General features: G+C 44.6%; 7 protein-coding genes across 7 annotated transcripts; 4 read left to right on the top strand and 3 right to left on the bottom strand.

Annotated features, from left to right (window-relative positions):
* Positions 1-149: 149 nt before the first annotated feature.
* HOO65_100021 (uncharacterized protein) lies at positions 150-524 on the top strand (the record flags this gene model as incomplete). Its single annotated transcript, XM_071001701.1, has 1 exon — positions 150-524. One exon carries the CDS (start codon positions 150-152, stop codon positions 522-524), a length of 375 nt encoding a protein of 124 aa, XP_070855798.1.
* Positions 525-3417: 2893 nt separating this feature from the next.
* Positions 3418-4236, bottom strand: HOO65_100020 (uncharacterized protein; the record flags this gene model as incomplete). Its single annotated transcript, XM_071001700.1, has 1 exon — positions 3418-4236. The coding sequence occupies one exon, from the start codon at positions 4234-4236 to the stop codon at positions 3418-3420; it is 819 nt and encodes a 272-aa protein (XP_070855797.1).
* A 6171-nt stretch (positions 4237-10407) lies between these two features.
* Positions 10408-11201, top strand: HOO65_100019 (uncharacterized protein; the record flags this gene model as incomplete). The annotated part of the gene is made up of 2 exons (XM_071004704.1): positions 10408-10423; positions 10516-11201. 2 exons carry the CDS (start codon positions 10408-10410, stop codon positions 11199-11201), a joined length of 702 nt encoding a protein of 233 aa, XP_070855796.1.
* A 432-nt stretch (positions 11202-11633) lies between these two features.
* Positions 11634-12038, bottom strand: HOO65_100018 (uncharacterized protein; the record flags this gene model as incomplete). Its single annotated transcript, XM_071001699.1, has 1 exon — positions 11634-12038. The coding sequence occupies one exon, from the start codon at positions 12036-12038 to the stop codon at positions 11634-11636; it is 405 nt and encodes a 134-aa protein (XP_070855795.1).
* An 869-nt stretch (positions 12039-12907) lies between these two features.
* On the bottom strand, positions 12908-15529 carry HOO65_100017 (uncharacterized protein; the record flags this gene model as incomplete). The annotated part of the gene is made up of 1 exon (XM_071001698.1): positions 12908-15529. The coding sequence occupies one exon, from the start codon at positions 15527-15529 to the stop codon at positions 12908-12910; it is 2622 nt and encodes an 873-aa protein (XP_070855794.1).
* A 3399-nt stretch (positions 15530-18928) lies between these two features.
* On the top strand, positions 18929-20208 carry HOO65_100016 (uncharacterized protein; the record flags this gene model as incomplete). The annotated part of the gene is made up of 2 exons (XM_071004683.1): positions 18929-18941; positions 19610-20208. 2 exons carry the CDS (start codon positions 18929-18931, stop codon positions 20206-20208), a joined length of 612 nt encoding a protein of 203 aa, XP_070855793.1.
* A 15-nt stretch (positions 20209-20223) lies between these two features.
* On the top strand, positions 20224-21918 carry HOO65_100015 (uncharacterized protein; the record flags this gene model as incomplete). Its single annotated transcript, XM_071004669.1, has 2 exons — positions 20224-20461; positions 20768-21918. 2 exons carry the CDS (start codon positions 20224-20226, stop codon positions 21916-21918), a joined length of 1389 nt encoding a protein of 462 aa, XP_070855792.1.
* Positions 21919-22372: the final 454 nt, after the last annotated feature.

The raw sequence follows: 22372 nt of genomic DNA, 5'->3' as shown, positions 1-22372 counted from the left end.
CCAGATCTCTCAAGCCCGCTCTGTCTACAGCCACTATTCCAAGATATCTTACTTTTTTCCAACTTTTTATCTCTATCAAGTGCTTCTTTTCAACTACAGAGGCCCCCTTTCACCACTCAACTTCCGCCAATAAGTCCCAATACATAACCATGAAGTCCTGGATTGCAACTGCGCTTCTTGCCCTTGCCAGCAAGGTTGTTATTGCAGCACCATCTAGCCCTGGATACATCCCAGAGCCACAGCCTGTCTATGTAGACTGTGAATGGATAGCTAGGGTCTGCTGGTGCGTCAATATCCATGGTTACAGGAACATGGTCTCTGACGAATGGTGTTTTTTCGAACAAGACGACGAAGACTGGGATGCGAACTATGTCCCAAAGGAAGAGGTGCATTACTCTGATTCAGAGGAGGAATACGCTGATTCAGAGGGGGAATACTCTGAAACTGCGGAATCTTACACTGAGTTGGAGAGAGTATACTCCGAGGAGGAAGAGGAAGAGGAGGAAGCGGAAGACCAAGATTAGATACAAAACTAGCAGCCAAGTTCAGCATTTGGCCTTGGTCTCCGTAAACTCTTTTACTTTTCTGCAGTGGCAAGGAATTGGCATGTAATTACTGGCATCTGTATATTAGATGAGCAATAGATTGTGCACTGTTACTTAACCTGCTTCAATGCCAGACTCATTCTATCTTCAGCCCTACTAGTGAAAGTCACTGTGTGATGAAACCCAGATACAAATTGGAATCATCAGCAAAATGATCAAAAAAGAAGGAATATTGGGTAACAAACTAATCATATTTGTCTTGAGTTAGTTGCTTGTAAGCAGGTTCACGAATCATTAAGTTCTACGCATCGAAGAGAAGAAGGTAAAAGGAAGCTAATTTGATCTACCTCGGGAAGGTAGAGCTAGGTGGGCTCAAGAGAATGGGGGCTCATTGGTACAGCACTACAGGCGTAGCCCTCACAGCACTGGTTAGTCAATGCAATGACCTTCTCTTGTGAATCAATGGCTGGGGCCTCTCCCTATGCTCTAAGCAAGGGGAAATGCCCCTGTACCATGGCCAGCCTTGCTACAAACACTACAATGCTGTGTGCACCTGTTGAAGGCTCCTTTGAAATTCTATCCCATCAATATGATGCCCAGAATGCAGTAAAAAGACTGGGAAGACCTCAGTCTTCGGCCTGTGGGTTATAGGTGCTTGTATATCTGGATGTTTTATCATCGGCCCTAAGCGTCAACACACTATAGTAACCTCATTACTGGCACTATAGCCCTAGATCGCTGGAAAGGCTGATTTCTTAGTAGTTGTACAGGTTCACGAGTGACTTCAAAAGTGATATAACTAACTGAATTCAGTAGATTGTTCTGACACTAAGCCAAATTTGGCCAGATGGATCTATAGTCACACCTACACATTGCCATAGTCAGATTTTCACAGCTGTTTTAAACGCAAAAAAGGGATGCATGAAAGAACTCAATAACTCATCTAGAATCCTTCTTTCAGATTCCATAACACAACAACAAAGGGAAACAATGCTAAGCATATGCCATTCATAATCTTTCAGGTAACTATGGCACTCCTCCTGAAGGGGAAAAGTAGAGTGAACTATCATTGTCACTTAGATCTAACTGTCCTTATTTAGTTCTAGTGCTCAAACACTAGGATTGAATGTGAAGGACAATGCCAAGTGCCATCTCTTTATGTGAATGAAAACCAAAGCCATCAAATGGAGACAGAGCTTAATGATCTCCAAATTCAGCTAGAATCACTCAGATATAGGGGAAATGAGCCACAGTGATCGTGGACCTTCTGATGCACTAGTCTGTAGTCCAAGATAATGAAGCCATAGGGACCCGTGATTACAGCACCCAAGGCCAAAGGACCATGCCTGCAAAGATAGCGGTCTTGAATAGGACTCAAGATGCTAGTCAGCTGACTTGTGATCTGCTGAGTGGAGTCAGTTAGACAAGTGCTGTCTGGTAGCTCACCTAGACAGAACATCTGAATCAGGAAACAGTCCAAGATTTTCACAGGTTGTATAGTCTAATCAGTGTTGGCTGGGCAGTGACTTTCCTATCAAGCAGGTCAACCAATCCTATATCATGTCTAATGACAACTGTTTAACATAAATAACATGCCGTCCCTCCTCCATCTTCACTGTTCCCTTTCCTGCACTCATCACCCACTAGTAATCTTCTCTTCTACATCTCCTCTTCCCTTTCTACCAGCTCATTCCTTACTTTCCTCTTTGTCAGAACCCCACCCAATCTTCACAATGGCCACTGTCAAGACCTCCACCGCCTCTCCTAAGCCTTCTGAAAAGGTCAACTCCGTCCTAGGCTGCACGGTCATGTAAACAGCGCATGCCCAGTGTGTGCTTCTTAACACAATCAGAGGTTTTAAGCCCACCTTTCACAGTAAGTAAGTTAATGCCAGCGTTGTCCTGTTTCTTCGCACTATCGCTAACTTCTGTGATTCTACCCTCACTCAACCAGAATCGCATGAGGCTTTTGACTTTGGTATTCTCTTCTCACACTGCTTCTCTGCTCATTTTCTATCGTTATCTCTGGCGCTATTTGGCTTCATTGGCTCATGGTCCTCATTATCAAGGATACTTGGTCTTTTCGATCTTGATATTGTTCTCTTCTCTAGCCACACCTATCCCTGAAGCAATTTAGATGTCTTTTTTATCTACTCAAACCTCTACAACTAGGTGCTTAGAGAGGCTTCTGCTATTATTGACAGGCCCTTGGGATCGATGCCCTTCAAGACCTGGCCTGACTTAGAATTACATAGTGTTTGCAGGCTTCTCTAGGCAGGAGCCCACTGAGCAAATAGCCCTTCTATTCACAGTAATATAATATCCTACTCATCAAGCTTATATAATCCATCCTGTAGTCCTGATTGTAGTTCTTGTCAGTAACCTAAGTCAGGGCTACCAAGATTGCTGACCCTGATCCAGTTCGCCCAAACGTTAGGGTTAGTATCAGACATCAAGGGTCTTCTTCCAAGGCCCATGTGCTTGATCTAGAACATGATGGTCATGGATATATAAATCGGCTGAGATCCGCTCCTCGGACTAGGCTTAGATAGACATACAAGAACAATGAACAATCACTCATTCTCCTTCTTTCTCTTCTTCACAGGACATCCAGTACGTCCACCTAATATCTACTGTTAAGATCTGCACTTCAACCAAGAATCAGATAGAAATGGTAGAACAAAGAAATCACAGATCCCTCTTTTTCTCATCTAAGAACATTAAGTACGTCCTCACAATAGGTACTATGAGTTTGTGTTAAGTTGAAATGATTCGAATGACAGTGTCTATGAAAACTTTAAAAATACAGGGAACCGCTCGCTCATCTTTTTCACACCATGCAGCCGTATTGCCATTGACCACCAAGTCTCCAGCTAATGGCGAGAAGCAGGAGTTTGGTCATTTTCCATGGTCTCTGAAATCATATCCTCAATTTCAGTGAACAGAGTTTCCAGAGATTCACTTTGCTGCTCCTCTTCCTCAGCGAAAAGATTTCTCATTGCAGCCCCCTCGTCTTCCTCATCTTCCCAACTGCCTTCCTCATCCTTCTTCAATGCCTTCTTCAGTTCCTCCACCCAATCTATCGGCTCGTCGTTATGGTCGTCTTCTGGATTCTGGGTTTCCTTTGCTGGAAAATGGAAGTAGAAGGAATTGATGTCGACCATCTCCCCCAACACAGCTTCTTGCTTTGTCCTGATAAGAATTGCTTCGACTGCTTTGTTGTTAACCGCTGCTGCATCCTTGTAGTACTTGGTGTCCAAGATTGCCTTCCACTCCTTGTTGTCAGCACGGACTGTGATATCTTCTGTGGGGCCAACTTCACGGTCCTTGCGGATGCCACGAATGAGCACGTCTGTTTCTATATCTCCGTCAACTTTAGCAAGGACCCAATCAATATCTTCAGGGTTACGACCGCGCTTCTCAGCTAGGGAAGTGTAAATTTGGCCCAGGCTAAGCTTCTTTTCACTTTCAGCCTCCATGTCGTTGTTAGCAATAAAGATGGTGGCCAAATTCATCCGGGGATGGAAACTGATGATATCAATCAACTGGTATTCTCTATCACTATCAAGAGAAAGAACGGAATCTACATCCCCAGAGACCCTGACCTGGTAGCCACGGTCCTCAATGATACCAGCTTGGGCAAGGCTAAGAATGGATAGAGCCAAAGGCAAAGAAGCTGAAAAGAATCTCATTGTGGTGATGTTGGGGACAGATATGAAAAGGGATGCAAAAGAGTGCAGGGCTAAAGAGTGCAGGAGCAATTGGATGGTTGGAATAGTAGTGTGAGGATGAGAGATGTGATGCTTCTGTTCTCGAAATGGGTGACATGTGCTGGCCTTTTAACTATTTTGCCAACAGCACCTTATGGTGATGTGCCTTTTTTTTGTTCATACAGATCAACAAATGCCATGAGCCACTTGATCGCACCTCTACAAAATGGATAGCCCAGGGTGGTTCACAAGGTGTAGTGGCTTCATGTGGCCCCATGCGCCAACAGCCCGGGCTTAACGACAACGCTTGCATTGAATCACCAGCAGGCTCACATAATGAACTGTCCTGAATCTAACTTTAGTTATCAAATAGTCACACTCATGGTGCGGAGAGCCAGCTGGTTATCATAGTATAGGCCGTGACTCTGATGCAAAAGCCTGGTAACCAATGCACATGGATTATGAATGGTGCAATATGAAGAAGCCATCAAGAAACCCCACGTGGCAGGGCCAGCAGGAGCCCGGAATTTTGTTTATCCCTTGTTTCCAGTGGGTAGGTAGGTAGACAGGCACCTTGCACAACAGATATTCCACCCCAGACAACTAAATATTGTGAATTGCAATCTTAAACCACATACATGAGGGCATTGAAATGCATCATTTGCAGAGAGTAACACACCATCTTTGTTGATGAGCCAACATGATTGAAAGTCATCCATCACTTAGGAATGCTTGAAAAGCATGGGAAAGGATGCTAGTTGTAGAGAGTTGACCCCTGATTTTGCAAAATCTGAGCTAAGCCCACAATGTGTATGCCCACAGACAGTAGTGTAGTAACTGAATGGGGGGGAACAGAGATAAAATTTCATTCATAATATTAGCCCTCGCTTTCCTTCTTCCCATCACATAACGGCATGATCGTTTTTGCGGGGAGCTAGACGTAGAGGCCTAACTCAACTGAATAGATGTATCACATCCTAGCAAGACACACAAGCCACGAATATGCCATGCCCTAAGAGAAAGGGAACGAAGAAGACTAAATTTAAAGCGACAGTTGTCACTGCGAACACTTGGGCCTATCTTGCAGGGGTTAGAGGCCTTCCTAACTAGTCTAATTTTCAAGAATCAAGCAAGATGTGTTTATTTTCTAGGCGTGCAGATCAATTCACTAATCCTAGTAAGTGGACTAGTTAGGTGCGATCACTGCCTGAGCTAAAGAGGAGTTCCAAGCAGAGTTAGAGAATTAAAATGTTATACGTGGGAAGCACGTAACCTATCTGTAGGATGCGAAGATTCTTCGAATGCACAGCGGCATATAGGTCCATAAAAATAGACATCATCCAGACGCTATAACAATGGGGAGTTTGCATGAGGTGGGAGCGCTGGATGACAGGATAGCCCTGAATATAGGAGTGACTGGGGGTTGCAGGATACAGAAGACCATGGCCACGACAATTACTAGAGGGCATCTGCGCACAGCTACAACAAGAAAAAGTAATGCAGCAGGTTTTGATCAAGAGGTATGATACCAGATATAGAGCTGAGTATTCTGAGAGTATGTGTCCTGTGGCAGTAGCAATGGGCATAGGTGGTGTAGAGGTTATCACTGGCACGTGACATGGAAACCCTAACCATCCATGTACCAACCCAGTGTCACTTGATGCTATTGCACCATATGTATTGTCATAGTATTTATTGATCAACTAGCTGTCCGAACGCCTGGTTCTCTTTATCGTGAGGAAAAAAAGGAGACAAAATAGTAGCATGTTAGAGTCCTTGGCCAGAACGGAAAGGTATACTTTCCAAAATATATATCTACGGAATAGCGAGGGGGTTGAGTTGTAAGATTATGTTGGGAGGCTGGTAGTATAAGAAAATCATCCATATTTCAGTAACTATTCCCTTTTCTTCTAGCATAAATTCAAGAGTGCATTCATTCTTCCATGTCTAGGATGTAGAGACTCGAAAAATTATTTCTTTTTCCAAGTGAAGATCCAAACAATTAGCAAGGATTTGACAGACAGGCATTTGAAAAGATCTGCGTCTTAGTGCTCATAGGCTAATTAACACGAGATTATGCGTCTGCTGAGATGCATGCTTAGTATCCGTGATAGGGCTCGTGTGTTAGTTCTATATGGAACTGCCATAAATTTGAGGTCCCCCCACGAGCTCAGTCCTCCTCGTTGATCCTTCTACCATGCACCACCACCCTTTCGCCAAGCAAGAATTATATTCCACCGTCAAAACTCGACTATTTCACTTGTACAGAATTCAGCCAAAATAAAAGTTAATTGCAAATCGCTAGTTGATGTCATTACAACTTCAGCACTTTCTTTCTTTTTTTCGGTTATTGTGACTGTCATGGTTTTTTTGTGGCTGTAGAATACATCGTATAAGTTTGAAGCAAAACAGAGACTTGATAGTGAAGGGAAAAGTAAGGACAATGACCACAGGCAATACGAGTGAGTTGACATGTATAGCAAAGAGACTGCTATGACATGTGTATGTACTGGTACTGTTTGAGTTAATTGAGGACCAAGTTCTACATCGTGTGCTTTATCACATATTCACCCGATGTTATTCCGAGTGGAGCCAGAATCTCCACAACAGATGTTCTGACACTATATTTAGCATCATGGGTTAACCAAACGTCCTTGTCTTCCTCCAAACCTTGCAGCTACAGTATTAGCAAGAATGGCGTGTGGATTAGGGAGAATCAGCAAAGTGTGCTTTGGCTGCCATCATCACTTCAGCATTCGCACCTAAAAAAAATTGGGCTAGGCTTTCTCTCTGGCAGCATCACAATCATAGGATTCAGATCTACTGCTGTACCTCTTGGGAAGGATGAGCCCCGTCCACGCAGCAATCCCACGGAATGTATATTTTGACAACCCCGGCCCCTCACTAGCTACATTCTCCCCCTCTCCCCTCTTGTACTGTCACTGCACTCGCAAGCGATGCGTAGTTATACAGACATACAGACTTGTCAGATGAGGGGCAAAGGAAGAAGGCATCTATGACGCTTGTCAACACTGCTCCTTCTTGTATCCTCTGAAGGGTTTCCTGCCACTCTCCCTTTTTCGGCCTAGCTCCCCATCCTTTGCATACATGCTAACGACTGTAACACAGCCAACTGATTGTTCTCCAAGTGCGGCCCATCACCCGCCGGCAAGTACTGGGCCTCTAGCTTTATTAGGTGATATCCGGAGCCTAAGATGTGTTGTCTTCTTTCACAAGTACGGCCATCAGAGAGCTAAATGCAAGTAGGCGGCCATTATTTGCGATTGGTTCAGACTCGTGAAGAACACAATTGGCAAATATAGCCTCAACCTAGCCGATATCTATAGCTTTAACGAGAATGGCTTTATCACAGGCGCCACGAGAAATGAAATGGCCATCACAGGCTTAGAGAGGATTAGAAAGATGAAGCTAGTGCAGTCTGAAACTGGGAATAGGTTGCAGTCATCTAGGCGATCAACATCGAAGGCTGAGTGATTGCGCTGCTCATTGAAGCTGTTAGCTAACATCGCCTCACTAGCACCGAATCAGAATAAAACAGTCCCTCCATAAACCTAGGCTATTGCAGAGGCTTACAATAGCTAGACGGACTAGAATATAGGCCTTGGGTAGGCCAAGCACTTTTATTGCCATGTAAAAGCCTGGTCACCTGGACACCATCTTCTAATTCTTGATGGCCATGAGCCACAGCTCAGTTGACTTGAGGAAATGTCACAAAAAGATCACATTATTACTCTGCATACACCGCCTCATTCGTCTCTCTTGGTATCAGGTGTTTTGGGCCGCTCCATACAGCCTACAATAAAGGAATCGAATTGTTCCCTTAAACACAGAAAACATTGCATTGAAACTCAGTGTGCAGCTACGGACTCCAACACCAGTTAAACAGAAATCTAATCTCCCTGGTCCTTATGTCTCAAGGGGCTAAAGACAATGCTTAAGACCGGTTCACGGCTTGAACACGTCGAAAAACAAGTGAGCCAGTGTTAGAACAGCTTCCCAGCATTAACTATCGAGACGCTCAAGTCACATATGAGGAGAGCGAGGGCACTAATGCATCAGAGTGCGCTGTTGAAAGCTAAGATGCATAGGTGGTGGCTGAATTGTCGAAGCGTAGCGGTTGAGGAAGGTCAGTGTCGACGAGAGGAATACAATGTGGTGCATGTGGCAGGACAGGCTGTAACTCAGGAATGCGGAGTTTGTTTTTGAATTTTTTAGAGAAAACAATACCAGTTAGTTTTGATGTATTGATAGCACGCTTGCCCAAGCCACCGAGAAACCTAGCTCAAGCCATGCCTCGATGTTTTCGGTGTGTTGTTAGGCCGTCGTAGGCCTAGTTTTCATAAAAGCCTCCGAGGTTATGTAACATAGGGTTGCTATATCATCCCTACCAGGAACCATTACCCATGCTTCATTTACCTTTAGTTAGTATGTGATTGTGGAGATAGTCGAGGTTTCTTGGTGCGGAGATAAAAGCTGAGTCCTGAGAATGCTAGACTCTTTGCCTTGGATTGTGCTTCTGCTAGTCATCAGGCGCTAGCTTTAACGCCAGCACGAAGGCACAACTGTAAATCCGAAGCGCGAAAGGTCAGACAGTGAGCGAGACATTGCCTGAAGATTTTGGGGTGAAAAAAAGCTAATAAAAAAGGGAATAATTTTCCATTATTTAGAGGAACCAAAGACAATGAAAAAGAGGTGAGTTGTCGAATGCTGAATTAAGCACTAGCTACTTGAATGTAGGAAACTCACACATAGGAAGCAAGGCAAAAGGGCCTTTGATTCTCACAACCCTTCTATCAGTGCTTTGGTGTTTCTGCATTGTAGCTGAAGTCCACGAACTGGCTATTGGCAGTCAAGTCTGGCTGTAATTTCAGTCACAATAATATGTAAAATACCTCCACTTGAAGTAACTGACAGGCAACAGTGAACTAATCTTAGAACAAAGAAGTGATGGTACTAATAGGGTTAAGTGGGATGGAGCTGTAGGAGTACATGAACTCCTGCAATGATAAAGGCAAGTTTAGCACACAAAGTATTGATTTGGGAATGGGGATAACTGTGGCAAATATTTCTCTATACCCTTCTAAGCGTCTAGATCTTGGCTGGAACAGGGGGCTCAATATGCCATCATAGGGCCTGGTGATATGATGTCCTTCAGTGTAGAATAGATCGTAAATGTTGAATCAGTTGGTTATTGAAGGGTTTACTTCTACACTACATCCTTGGACTTCACCCCTTATATATTGCTCATGAGGATTCATGATAAGGTGTTGATGTCAAATAGATTCAAGTTCAAGCTCATGATAAGGATGGATCTTCAGCCACAAGAGGTATGAATAAGTGGGGCATGTATGGGACGCCACTTATCCGAACCTATTGTGGCTGAACACGTGACAGGATTGACCCCCTATCATGAATTCAGGATCACAATACAAAAGGAATAGTTCCAGGACGTAGCCTTTAAATCCTCAACTGATTCAACATTTAAGATCTATTCTACATATATTGAGCTGGAGTATTTATTCACTCACACAGTTCTCTGCTTATCCAGGCTGACATGGTTCAAATCCTTTACAAAAGTAGCAATAAATATGCCAAGTGTTGTTGCAAACCCAGTAATCAACAGCTAAGCATTGAGTAAAGTATGCTGTTCAACATGTGTTTCTATTTCTCTGAGTAGAGATGTTTAGACATGTCATCTAGTTGATGCACTGGCTAGGTCTTACATGCCTGCCTCTGCCAACTAGTTTGATTCACACCCGTAGACATTTTTTACCAGTTGGTTACCATTTCCTTCTAGAAAAGTCCATCTTCAACAACGCAGCTTCCAACTAGCCAGGGACTTTCTGCTAACCATGGCACAGCCTCTGAATCCAGTGGGGCCTGTGTTTACCTCATTTGCATGAGTCTTGCTAACTCCGACGTATACATGGAATTCCATGAAGTCATGTTGCTAGTGCATAGATCATGGTTGGCTGATAGCTCAGTGCGCTTGTATAGTCAGGGAGCAACAAGTGCTCAAAGTTCTCGTTGAGTCTTGGGCAGGCAGGTGAAAGCACTTAATGGTATCTGCAAGGCGGCACTGTGAGAGATGGCTGAGAAGTTGTTAAATAGCTAGCCTATGCCGACTACAATATGGAGGTTATGAAGGGTTGAAAGCTCACTTCATGATACCCCCACACTTCGTCTCTATTCTTACATATCTTTTTCTTTTTTTGTAACTGCCACTATGAAATTATGAAGTTCAAACTTTGGGAGACTATTTCTTGATTTCCTCACCAGAATATGAGGATGGTTGGCCCTATGTCGATATAATAGGTTTCTCCCCGAAGAGGAGAGTTGCCGTCATTGAGAGTGCCAAGAATGACGAAGAGCCTGAGCATGAGAATAAGCTCAGCCTGACCAGGATCTACAATGCTCTCGCAAAGAGAGGTGGCGTGGAACCTGACGAGATCAGATTAATGTCTTTTACTGTCGAGAAAGAAGACACTAAAACCAATGAGTTGATTGCTGAAATACGCAAGGGCCGCAACATTGGCTCCTGGAAGGGGGTTAAAATTCTTCCTGGCGACAAAGAGTGGGATATGATTCTTGCCACTCAGTACTTTGTGAAGCTGCTACAGGTCGTCAACAAGCCAGCCCAGAAAATCCTCCTTAGCACTAGAAAATATATTGACCGGTGGGACAGGACCATTGTCCACACTAACTACATTTCCTTCCATTTCGGCCAGCCAGACATCAAGACTCCTGTCCCTGGAACTGCCCCTGGGGCCTATGTCTCAGACATTCAGTCAGAATCTGACGATGAGGAGCAGGAGGCTGCACTAAAGGCTCTGTTTGCTGAGGAAGACAAGAACAGGGATGCACTTCAAGTTGAGATGGCTCACCACCTTGCTAAGCAGGTTCTTGAGGCTGAGGAGAGAATCTAATCTACAGCTTCCTGGCAAAAAGGCGGCAGGGCAGTCATCTAATGAATTGAAATAAAGGGAGATTCTATACTACCAGACCATCACTTTGATCGCTGCCTCTAGCTAGGCTTTGGGGTTGTGAGACTCAATAAAACATTGAAGTTAACCTTGTACTTCAAAATGCCTGTGTGTGTAGGCTATTATCCTCATCCTAGTAGTTGTCCAAGAGAGCCGTCTTGATGAAACAGTAGATATGTTTACTTATTCTTAGCTTTGTGTAGGACAGCGTCAGTCAGCCTGAAAGACTGAGCAGCGCAGTAGATAAGCTTTAGCTAATTGAGGCACATTTTCCGCTTGAGTTATCGCTGTAGAGGATCCTGTGGCACACAATGTTGCAAAGAGATTGAGAGCTTAGTCCATAATCAACCCTAACGTAATACACAAATATATATGTCATAGTCGACGACCTGCGGTCACGATAAATGGCGCGACTACGTAGCCTTCAGCATTGATGGCTTGAATTGCTATGACCCATTCCTGGCTTTTACATTGTACTGAATTCGCCTTTCCACGCCTTTCTGTACCTATGATGGCAAGTCCGCCTGCAATAGCGCCCATCATAAAGCCAAACTTGCTGAAGTTGTAGATGTGAGCTAGGTTGATGCCATGTTTCACATTTGTGTTCTTCACAGGCCTGAACCGACCGTGTATAATGATTGGATCTGCATATTTAGCTCTTTCGTAGCCGTATATACGATGGAAGCGTGTCTTGAGGTCTAGTTGTCGTTTGGCAAAGTCGGGAGCCCAGTGCTTACCAACGGGTAACGCATCGCGGCCCGCGGGCAGTCGGTTGACCATCTCTACCCTGCGCAGTTGCAAGGGAAGCCCTCACGAGTTTAGATCGAGAATAAACTGGGCAATGGCATGCCCTTTAGATTAGATAATTTCTGTGAGTTGCGAGTGGTATTGCGCCAAGGCTGAATGCTCATGGCGTTGGCGACGAAGGGCATGGTAATCCAGCTGGTAAAACCTTGCAGAAGGTCAGAGACCTAACTCTAGGCTATTTTAAAGGACCCAAAGCGCAAGAATAACATTAACCTCGTTTTTGGTCATGTCATATCTTTTGGTACACAGATAGTCAATGAGATGCGAGGAGATGGGACTGGAAGACTTTTGGTGCACCACTCGCTTACTATGCACGTTCGTGTGTATTTGTTTGCTTGCAGGCTGTAATCATCCATACTACAGATATTCATGTCATTGTAGTTATCCCAAGTCATGAGGTGACATGAACAAATATTACAAGAGTGATATCATGTAACACGAGTGAACCATACTGTGTCAATATCCTAGAGAGCTGTGTCTCCCTTCGCCAGCTCAAAAGTTCCAACTGTTTCTATGCTTGCCACTTCCACCCATTTACTCAGAACTGCGTAGCCCGTCCCTATATTGGATCTGCCGGTAGTGAAACGTCATTTTTCTTATTGCTTGGTTCGGCACAGTATACAATGGGTGTCTAGGAGTGTCTGTAGGAACTCTCTAGGAGAGCCGCTGAGCTTGTCTACAGCCTTCTTGATCATGTATAGGCTAGTCAAGGCGATAGATTTGTTAGGAGCAATGTTCATATTAAATTAGAAATATAAAACAACGTTCAAGCGGCTGGAGTTGAGCTATTGAAAATACCAATGCCAGCCACTCTATACTGCCATGTCCTCTGCCCGCTAGAGTCAAGGATAGAACTCAGTTTCGAACTTGACAAGTTCATTACCCTCCATGTCCTCTTCTGGCTCATGGGTATTGACGTCAAATTGAAGTATGCCCAGCCAACTCAACACGCTCTTCTTTAAATCTTTAAGTGGATCGTTATATGGTCCATCAAACATAGGATGTTCTTTGCGGTCTAGGCCAAAACACAAAATCACCCCGATATTATTTCTCGAATTCTTTGAGGGCTCCCGAACATCAGTGCTACATATTTCGCCCTGTAGACACGTCATTAGACCAATGATAGGAACATCATCATCAAAACCAAGCTTATCAAATGCATCACTAGTATGGCGATAGGCATAGTCCTGCTTCATTGGTGTAGCCGAATGGTCTTCCTGATTTCTCACTAGGACAAGAATACAGCCGAAACGGCCTTTTCTCCATTTTGTTTCAGGAACCCAGACTGGGATGAGAATATTCGCCTTTTTAAAGCTGGTAGGAAGGTAACAGGCTGTACAGCTTCTGTACATATTGTAAAGATCGACCATTTTCGGTGTGGTGACTCGGTTCTGAATTCGATTAAAAAATACTTGTCCATTCAAAAGCATATCCCTGAGCTCATGTTGTTCGTATTTAAAAGAGTGAGACAAGAGGTCTAGCACAAAGTGTCTTCTAAACAAACTTGCAAGGAAGTCTTGAAGGGGAATGGGCTTCAAATACCTCCCTTGTGAGGTAGAATCAAATCCAAGAAGAAGGACAATTCCTGCAACGAACTCACTTGCCTCTCGGACATTGATCCTACCACGAGACAGTTCATTGATGAATACCTGGAGCATTTTTACAAAGTATGGCTTCATTGTCACTCCATGCTCCCTTGCTACCAAAGCAAGCATTGGATCAGTCGGTTGCAATAAGATGAGGTCCTCTCGGTCTCCCGAAGCGTATGCCAAATTTTGCATCCACCCCGAGACAAACTTTTTCACTAGACAAGGGTCGCAGACGATGAAAGGGATACGGTATGCAAGAAGGGTTAAAAGTGCAACTGTTTGATCATCGGACTGAGGGCCTGTCCTTCCAGGGCCATACTTTTCTTGACTAAGCTGGAATACATTTTTCAGCGTACTACCCTGTTGAAGCAGGGCCCCCCAAACGGGAAGACCAAGAGTGGCGACATCTCTCCAGTGTGTATTTGGCGAAGTGAGCTGAGCTGGAGTTGGTGAGGCAAAGATACCCCTGGTAAATATTTCATAGACAGGCGGGAAAGAGACTGCATTTGGGTGTTCATTGATAGGGATCTTTTGGCTAGGTTCGTGTGCAACAGCAGTAGAGGTCTTGGATATCACGGGTGCTGTGTTAAGAAACACACCAAAAAAGGTATCTTCACCACCCGTAGCACTGCTCCATAACGCCGTTTGGAGAGCGCGAAATAGCGGCTTAGGCTTCTGTGGATCGGTGGCGACAGTCAAAAGATCCCAGGCTTCGTCGATGCAGAGAACAAACTGGAGGGAAGGCATAGAACTATCGGGAGCCGCAGCGTTATTTTCACCATCGTCTTTTGTCTTGTACCCTGCCGAAGTGAAAATACTTTTGCAATAATTATCAAAGGGCACCCAGTTAGCCTCCTGATCTGACTTATGAGAGAATGGGGGATTTCGTATGGCGAACTCAAGGCTGTTTTTGATAAGATCCTGCTGTTTTGCATAGTCCTCGCCAGTTTGGTAATCAAAGAATTCTTCAGGGCCAATTCCAAAAGTCCGAGCCAGTCTGGCAAGATGTAGAAGTGCCTCAACTATTAGAGACCATAGCGATTCCATTCGTTCACGCTGTTCCAGAAAGGTTTCTAGATGATCTACAGTGTCAAAGGCACTTAGGATGAGAGAGGCATAAGGCGACCTTCCAGGAAAGCCATTCGACGTCTTCGGAGCAAAGTTCAAGTAAATGACGTATTTGCCATGTTGAACAGCAAGCTGAGAGACAGTATATGTTTTGCCTATGCCTGGGGGTGCAACAATGGATGTGTGAGGCGACAAATATGCATCTTTTTCCAAACTGAACTGGCGGTGGTAGTTCACAAGGGTCTGGCAGAGCTTAGCGCTGCCTAATTGGTGGCCATGATGAGCCCTTTCAGGAGCCTTGAATGCATTTCGTGCTTCTTGGCGAAACTCGGGGGTTGAGGAGTGGAAATCTTTCTTAGTGCATTCTTTAGCTTGGCAGATAGTTAGCTTGACCTCTGGAATCAAGATGTTCTCGACAGCATCGGCTGAGAATACTCTGCGGGAAGCCCAGTCCTCGAAGTTGCTCCTCAAAGCAAGATGAATTTTAAAGTTTTTAAGATTGGCACTCCCAATCAGAATTTCAAGTGCTTGGAGTGTCCTCTTGAATTCCGGAAATTGCGCAGCTGTAGATTCGATAATATGCAAACTCATTTGTGAAACATCAACATCCATGTCCAAAGCATTTGGGCTGTATAAGGTGAAGCCTGATCGAAATTGGAAATCCTCAGGCCAGTTTGCGTATCGGCAGACCTCTTTGAATGATGTGAAAGTTAGAGTCTTGCTGAAGGGAAGGTCTACGGCTGCTGGAGTAGCCATCTCGAAAGGATCAAATTGCTTCAAGTCAGGTTCTTCTGTAGCAGCAGACATAGTCAGTATAAAACATGCAAAGAATGACAGTCAAGATTGCTTACACGATGAACGCTAAGGGCAGGGTGGAGATTGTGTACAGCAATGAAGCGGAAAATTAGATAAAACAAGGTAGAAAGTCAGCAAGGAAGATTGCTAGATCCTAATCTAGGCAACCCCCAGCTAGCATGGAATACTCTAACATATAGTGTGACGCGTTCGTAAATCATAGAAAGTGTTACGTGGCGCACTATCCAGGTTAAGTGGCGTCCCATACGTACCCCACTTATTCATACCTCTTGTGGCTGAAGATCCATGATAGATAAGGTTAACACCCTATCATGAATCCTCATGAGCAATATATAAGGGGTGAAGTCCAAGGACGTAGTGTAGAAGTTATCCCTTTAATAAATTAACTGATTCAACATTTAAGATCTATTCTACAGAAAGTGAAAATACTGGCCAGCATTAACCCTATGTAGTGGAGATTCCAGCTCCACTCGGAATAATATCGGGTGAATGAATGACATAGATGTGTGAGAAGATAGTTAGAACACAGTCCTGTACCAGCTCGAATAATACAATAAATGTCGCAATAAACACTCCCAGCCCAATGCTGTGGATGTTAACCATCATTCAAGAGCTGATGAGCTGGTCCAAGACAGGAACGCAGACAAGTGGCCGAAAAGCCACAAAAAGGTTGGTCCAGTTATACTTGATTGTCAGATGTCAGAACATGACTGAGCCAACGCACAGACCACAACAGACTACTGTAAACCCAAGTATGAGAGGAGAGAAGAAGAAAGAAAATTGAATCAACACAAGCAATTCCACAGGCAACAGAGGAAACTATGTAAGATGCTTGTTCAGTGCATCTTCAGAAAGTTTTTGCCACTTGTCTCCATTTTTCCCTTTTCTTTTTCCAGCCTTGCCCCGCATTTTGCGTATCGCGTAACCCTAGCATGTTTCTCCTCGTCTGGGCTGTCTCTGCTCTTGCCCAAATGATGGCCTTGTCATGTGGAATCCATCCCGCATGGGGGTTTCTAAATTTTGCCAAGGACCATTGTTTTCCATCACTAGTCATCACTTTGTTTGCCAGTGGTCTATTGCCTATATAAGTTGGCTATCACAGCTCAGTAGCTGGTTTCCCAAACCTCTACTTTACCTAAACCTTCCTCGAAACCTTTTTCCATCTGCACATAGTATCTCATCTACTTCTTGCAACTTATGTCCCTTCAGATATACTTGGAACTTCTGCTGCTTCTACGGCCTATTTTTAGTAATGAACTCCAACAATGCCATCCTGGCAGTATTTGGCTTGCAGCTTAGTGAACATGACAGGGCTCTTGCGATTGAACTTTCCACTGGTGACATGGCGCAGGCTCGGAGATGGTCAAACACTACGCGTTGGAGAGAAAAGGAAAGAAAGCTAATCTAAAGTGTGTGGAGGGGTGGGGATTACTGTAAATGTGGGGATTTTGCATGCAGAATTTTATTTTAGTCTAGCACGTCGGTCAGCCACACTGCAGCGCCACAGTGTGGCAGACTTAGTATGCTGTAGACAGTAAGCCAAAGTGGGGCTACTCTGTTCTATTCAAAACACTAGCTCTTCCTTGAGAGTTTAAACTGAGTTATGTTCTGTCGTTGCGTTCGGCAAGTGAAAGGAATTAGAGGAGACGAAGAAAAGGAAACGTGTGACATGACATGGCCTGTCAAAATAATTTGTCCCTTATGGCCAGTTGTTAGTCGTTTGTCGTTGGTTGTCAGTCAGTTCAGAGATGGTCAAAGCTTCTACACTAAATGAGTGGTACAGTGGGGCTGTCCTAAGGGCTTGTGTAGCCACCACTTACAGGCTTGGCCGTAGCACTTATGCCAATGAAAGGATGGAGAATGCAGCAGATGCTTTCTTTCACAACTAGTGCTGACACCATAGGCTACCGAGCTCTATGCTTTCAGACTGAGGATCCGCTAACGTTAATGCAGCACGGAACAGGATCTGCATGAAAGTGGAAGTGGAAGTGAGATCAACTACAGCCTATCACCCCTCAAACCAATGGAGCTGTGGAAAGAATGAATGCAGAAGTCAAAGCAAAGCTTTCCAAGCTTGTTGCTCAGGGCTCACACTGGCCGAAAGCCCTCCCGATGGTTGAATTTGTTCTTAATGCAACACCAAGCAGGGCGCAACACAAGTATCCCCATTCCTCTCAAGTCATGGCTACTGCCCAGAGACAATCAACTTGGGGCTTGTCTAGAGACCACGACTAGACCCCAATGGCCCACTCGGGCAAGCAGAATGGGTCTTTGAAAAAGCCGAGAATCAAATGAAAAGGTAGATTCAGGAGGGAAAAGTGCGACGCATACTTGCTTGCCTGCGGCACATGCTTTTCATGCACTTTATCTGTAATAAGACTTGAACAGGCAAACTATAGAAAAAAGGCCTCGAGGCTATGTTGCTTAAGGTCAAGCTATATCAAGAGTGTTGATCAGGATTTTCGATAAGGCGTTCTCTTTCCCCGTCTTCCCATGGTGGTCTTGCGTCACTATTTGTGGCAGGTTCTTCCTAAACCCACAGGCCATGCCACCATGTTTGCTGAGGGCCCTGAGCCATCGTCCACGCCTACTGCCTTTTCCCAGTTTAGACTCAGGGCTTGTCCAGCTCTACCCAGTGCTTCTTTGCTAGCGTGCTTGGCTCATGCCCAGCTTTGAGTGTCCTTTAGTCATTAGCCTAGAACGCCTGCTGTGCTGTGAGTGTGTCTAAGGATCCAATCACCAAGTTTTGTGGCGATATGCTACTCAACCTACGTTACATCTTTGTTATACAGAAAGTGACTTCAAGTCAGGCACATCTCATCTATAGATAAAGCTCCTGTGCCATCTCTTATACAGAAGCAGTGACTGCCTTTCCAATAACAGTCCTCATCTGTCGTAACAAGCTTGGAGCTTGTCTCCGCTCCATTCACAAGATTACCAGTTGCAATGGGAATTGCATTGATGGTGAAGGTAAGAAGACAAACAATAGGCCAGGGTTGCATATTTGCTAAGCACTGTGTATTAGAAGCCATTGTAGTTATCAACGATAAGAAGTATAAGACTTGCAAAATTATAGGGATGCAATGTTCTTAGGAAATCAATAGAAGAGTTAATGATGAGCTGAGAGTTGAAGATAGACTGGAAGTTGAAGTTTCAAGAATACAGAGAGATGTCAGGAAATAAATTTCAAGATGCAGTGCTAGCTTGTAGTCAGCATATATGAACCTCCTCTCTTGAAAGAACAGCAATAGTTCTTTTATACTTATCCAGGTGCCCTTGTCCCATGCAAAATCACCACACCTTGAAACAACCTACGTGATAAGCATGTGCACCAAACATCACCCAACTTCACTTTCTTCCATTTGACCAATCAATTCTCAACTATTCAGCATGAATCAACCCAGTAAGGAGAGTAAAACACTTGTTGCTCTTCAAGCTCTTTAACATAACCCAAAATTTAGTCTCAGACTAGTTGCAAGGACATATGAGGTTGACTATTATACATTACATGCCTAGCATAATAGCATTCAATCTCGACATGACCAGGTAACCCAATCATGCAAATTATCTGATCAAGAAGAAGATATTATCATCTAACTAGTTCATTTTTGATCTGGATTCGTCAGGATTCCCTCCGGAACTATGTGGTGTTGAAGAAGTGGCCGATAAGCTAGAGTATAAATGTCCAGGACCATTTAGGGTTATACACCATTTTCTAGGGCTGAGGGAGGATATCTCTGATGTGGAAGCAATTTGTTTTCAGATGTTGATAATTAATGTTGACTATTATTGTTTATTTGAAATCCGATGATTCCCTTAACACTTCTCACTTCTTTCCGCTAACCCGCAGTCACTGCTATCACGGTAGATATAGTCTATGTATGTCACGTGACATAGGGTTAGGGCATGAATGTGTCAAATGTCAACAGCAACCTCTGTGCTACTCATGTCTATTGCTAACACTACGCGACAATGATGCTTTTCTTCAACAGTTAACTGTCCTTCCTGATGATTTAGTACGACATTTGCTTTAAAGACAAAATAATCAGCTCTACAAAATGTAAGATTTAGATTTCACGAATATAGAAGCAGTGAAGGCTGCAGTTGCAGCAGCAAACGCTTGTGCCGATGAAAAAGACTCAGAGCTTGCAGCAGCAAACGCTTGTGCTGATGAAAAAGACTCAGAGCTTGCAGCAGCAAACGCTCGTGCCGATGTCGAAAAGACGCGTGCCGATACCCTCAACGCTAGGCAGTCCCTTCACGCACACATTTACCATCTCTACGCGCACTGCTTTCAAACTCTCAGAATACGCCAAAAAGGCCCGGAAACCACTGCCGTAGGCTCAACATCTGTTCCTGGTCGCACCTGTCCTAGGAAGCTGCTACCATGGAACGATTTTCCAGGGCTTCACCAGCAAAAGTTCACTGATCTTTCTAATGCCTTTGGTGATCAGCTATTACTTCCGCCATTTTCAGATGCCTGTGCGCTGCAAAGGACGGCTCAAGAATGGTCACATGACAGTGAAAATGAATCTTCGAGGTTCTGCTCCATGCTTATTGAACTTCATGTCGCCAAAATCGCTAGTACCTGGCGTCAGATCGTTTCAGAAGAAGCGGAGGAAGTTGAATTCTGCCCAAACACAGCATACATCACGGAGTATTGCGAATAGATGCAGGAGTACAAGATGAAGGGCTCAGATAATGAGAACCCAGGACTCGGATGTTTAGATATTTCGAGCATTAGAGCTGATATTTCAGAGCCGGTGACTGTTGTATCCGCCTTTCCCTCGCGTGGTCGTAGACCCTCCCAAGATATCTCGAACGCGGGACGTAATCTAAAGCGGCCTGCCAACTCACCTCCAGATTCTGACGGAACGCGGCCCATCAAAGCGCAGTCCCCCGAGCGCAGCATCAAGCCGGATGGTACATTTGTGAAAATAACGAATAAATCACCAAAGGTGAAAAACCTTCTAGTCATCGAACACAAGCCTGCGCATGTTTTCACCCCAGATTTACTCCGTTCTGCGTTTAGGAATATTGTTGATTCGGGGAGCAGAATATTTACCGAATCAACAGATCCTAGACCAAGCCCATCGGCGTCTGGCAACACTGAGAAGAAAAGCCAAAAGCACCCGGCTGGCTCCAAACTGGTTGCAAAGGCTTTAGAGTAGACGTACCATTATATGGTTACTCTCGGACTTTCGTACGGCTCTATCTCAACTGGTCAAGCCACCATTTTGCTTCACATCGACTACAAAGAGCCATCGGAGCTTTACTTTCGTCTGTGTGTTCATCAAAAAGACGTTAGTGACACCCCATGTCGTGGTTCAGAAGACCCACTAGCTCAGGACAGCCAGATATCTTCAGCACTAGAGAACGGCATCAAAAACACGCCATACGCTATGCTTATGACAATGATTCAGCTAGCTTTTGATCGCACAAATCTTTCAGTACAACAAATTGCAAGTATACAGAATAGACTTACTCGATTCCATGGGTCTAAAAAGCCACCGTCTGATCCATCTTCTAGTTCCGGTAAAGGGAATGGAAGTGAAGACACTGGTTCGTCATCGCTACGAAACCCATATCCGCAACTTCCACCACCTGATGGAAGGTCGTCAAGCCAACGCGAGCCGGACCCTTCCAAGAAGCACACAGCACATATCGACTCGTACGACACTTCTAGCACATGTCGACTTCCTCGACCTGAGTACTGCTCGCATCGATGTGTCTTAGTTCTGGCCAATGGAGGCTATCTTGACCAATTATGTCCAAATGTCGATATTCACCGCAAGGAGCCTGGTTTCGAGTCCTCTTCTGCCTCCGTCCATGAGAAGCACCAAATATCACTGTCCCAGCTTGTTGATATTGTCAAGGCCCAGCTCGACACCAACCTGGACTCTGATTGTGAAGTTCAACCCAATAAGTCTGGTCTACTTGGGATTCTTGTGAAGCTCACAGCTCATCCATATGGCTACACGTTTGTTGGCAAAGGCATGTTGAACCTTGCCTTACCATTCATCCGGCATGAATTGAAGGTGTATGATCAACTGAGACCTGTACAAGGTGAAGTTGTTCCAGTCTGTCTTGGCCATGTGTCAATGCAACAGACACTCAATTATGGGTTCCGGCCTATTAGGCAAATGCTCTTGCTATCATATGCAGGTGAACCAGTCATGGAAATGGACTATGGTGCTGTTAACAATCTCGAATCCAGGCTTCTGGCGCTTGGAGTTGTTCATGGCGATGTGCGTGAGGCGAATGTGACGTATGATGTTAAGTCTGGGTGTACTATGCTGATTGATTTTCATCGATCCCAGATTATGCAATGTCCTCCTGACTCTTGGCGTATTGGATGTTGTGAAGATGCGCCTGTGTGAAGATGGGTGGCGGAAAGACAGGGGAGTGAGTGAAAGTATTTCACCCTGCTCACGAGCACAACCTTCTAGATAGACTCCGTTCCCTCCTCATCAATCAATCAAGATTCTATACGTACCATAGCAGCGGGCTCTAACCGTAACAGATATTAGAAAGACACTTGTTTCATCTTCACTGAAGGCTGAAGTCTTTCGAGGGCGCCTACTCCTACGCTGGATAGCTTCTGGCTCCTGAGTTAACAAGATGCCGTCGTTTTCTGTGATTTTGTTGTCTAGCCACCAATATGAATCAATTTCGAGCTTCATAATGGCTTCTTTGGTGTCCTTTCTTGCCAGAATTTCATGGGCACAAGGTAACCCATATTGCTTCCTACAAAGGCCAAAACAAGAGCCTATAAGAGACATACAAGTACGTAGACCTGAAACCTGTGCACCTGCAATATAGCGGTGTTTCTTG

Source organism: Ceratocystis lukuohia (assembly GCF_044167205.1).
Source record: "Ceratocystis lukuohia strain C4212 chromosome Unknown Supercontig10_pilon, whole genome shotgun sequence".
Taxonomy (NCBI): domain Eukaryota; kingdom Fungi; phylum Ascomycota; class Sordariomycetes; order Microascales; family Ceratocystidaceae; genus Ceratocystis; species Ceratocystis lukuohia.
The sequence above is the reverse complement of the archived record's forward strand: the minus strand, read 5'-3'. Positions and strand labels throughout refer to the sequence as shown.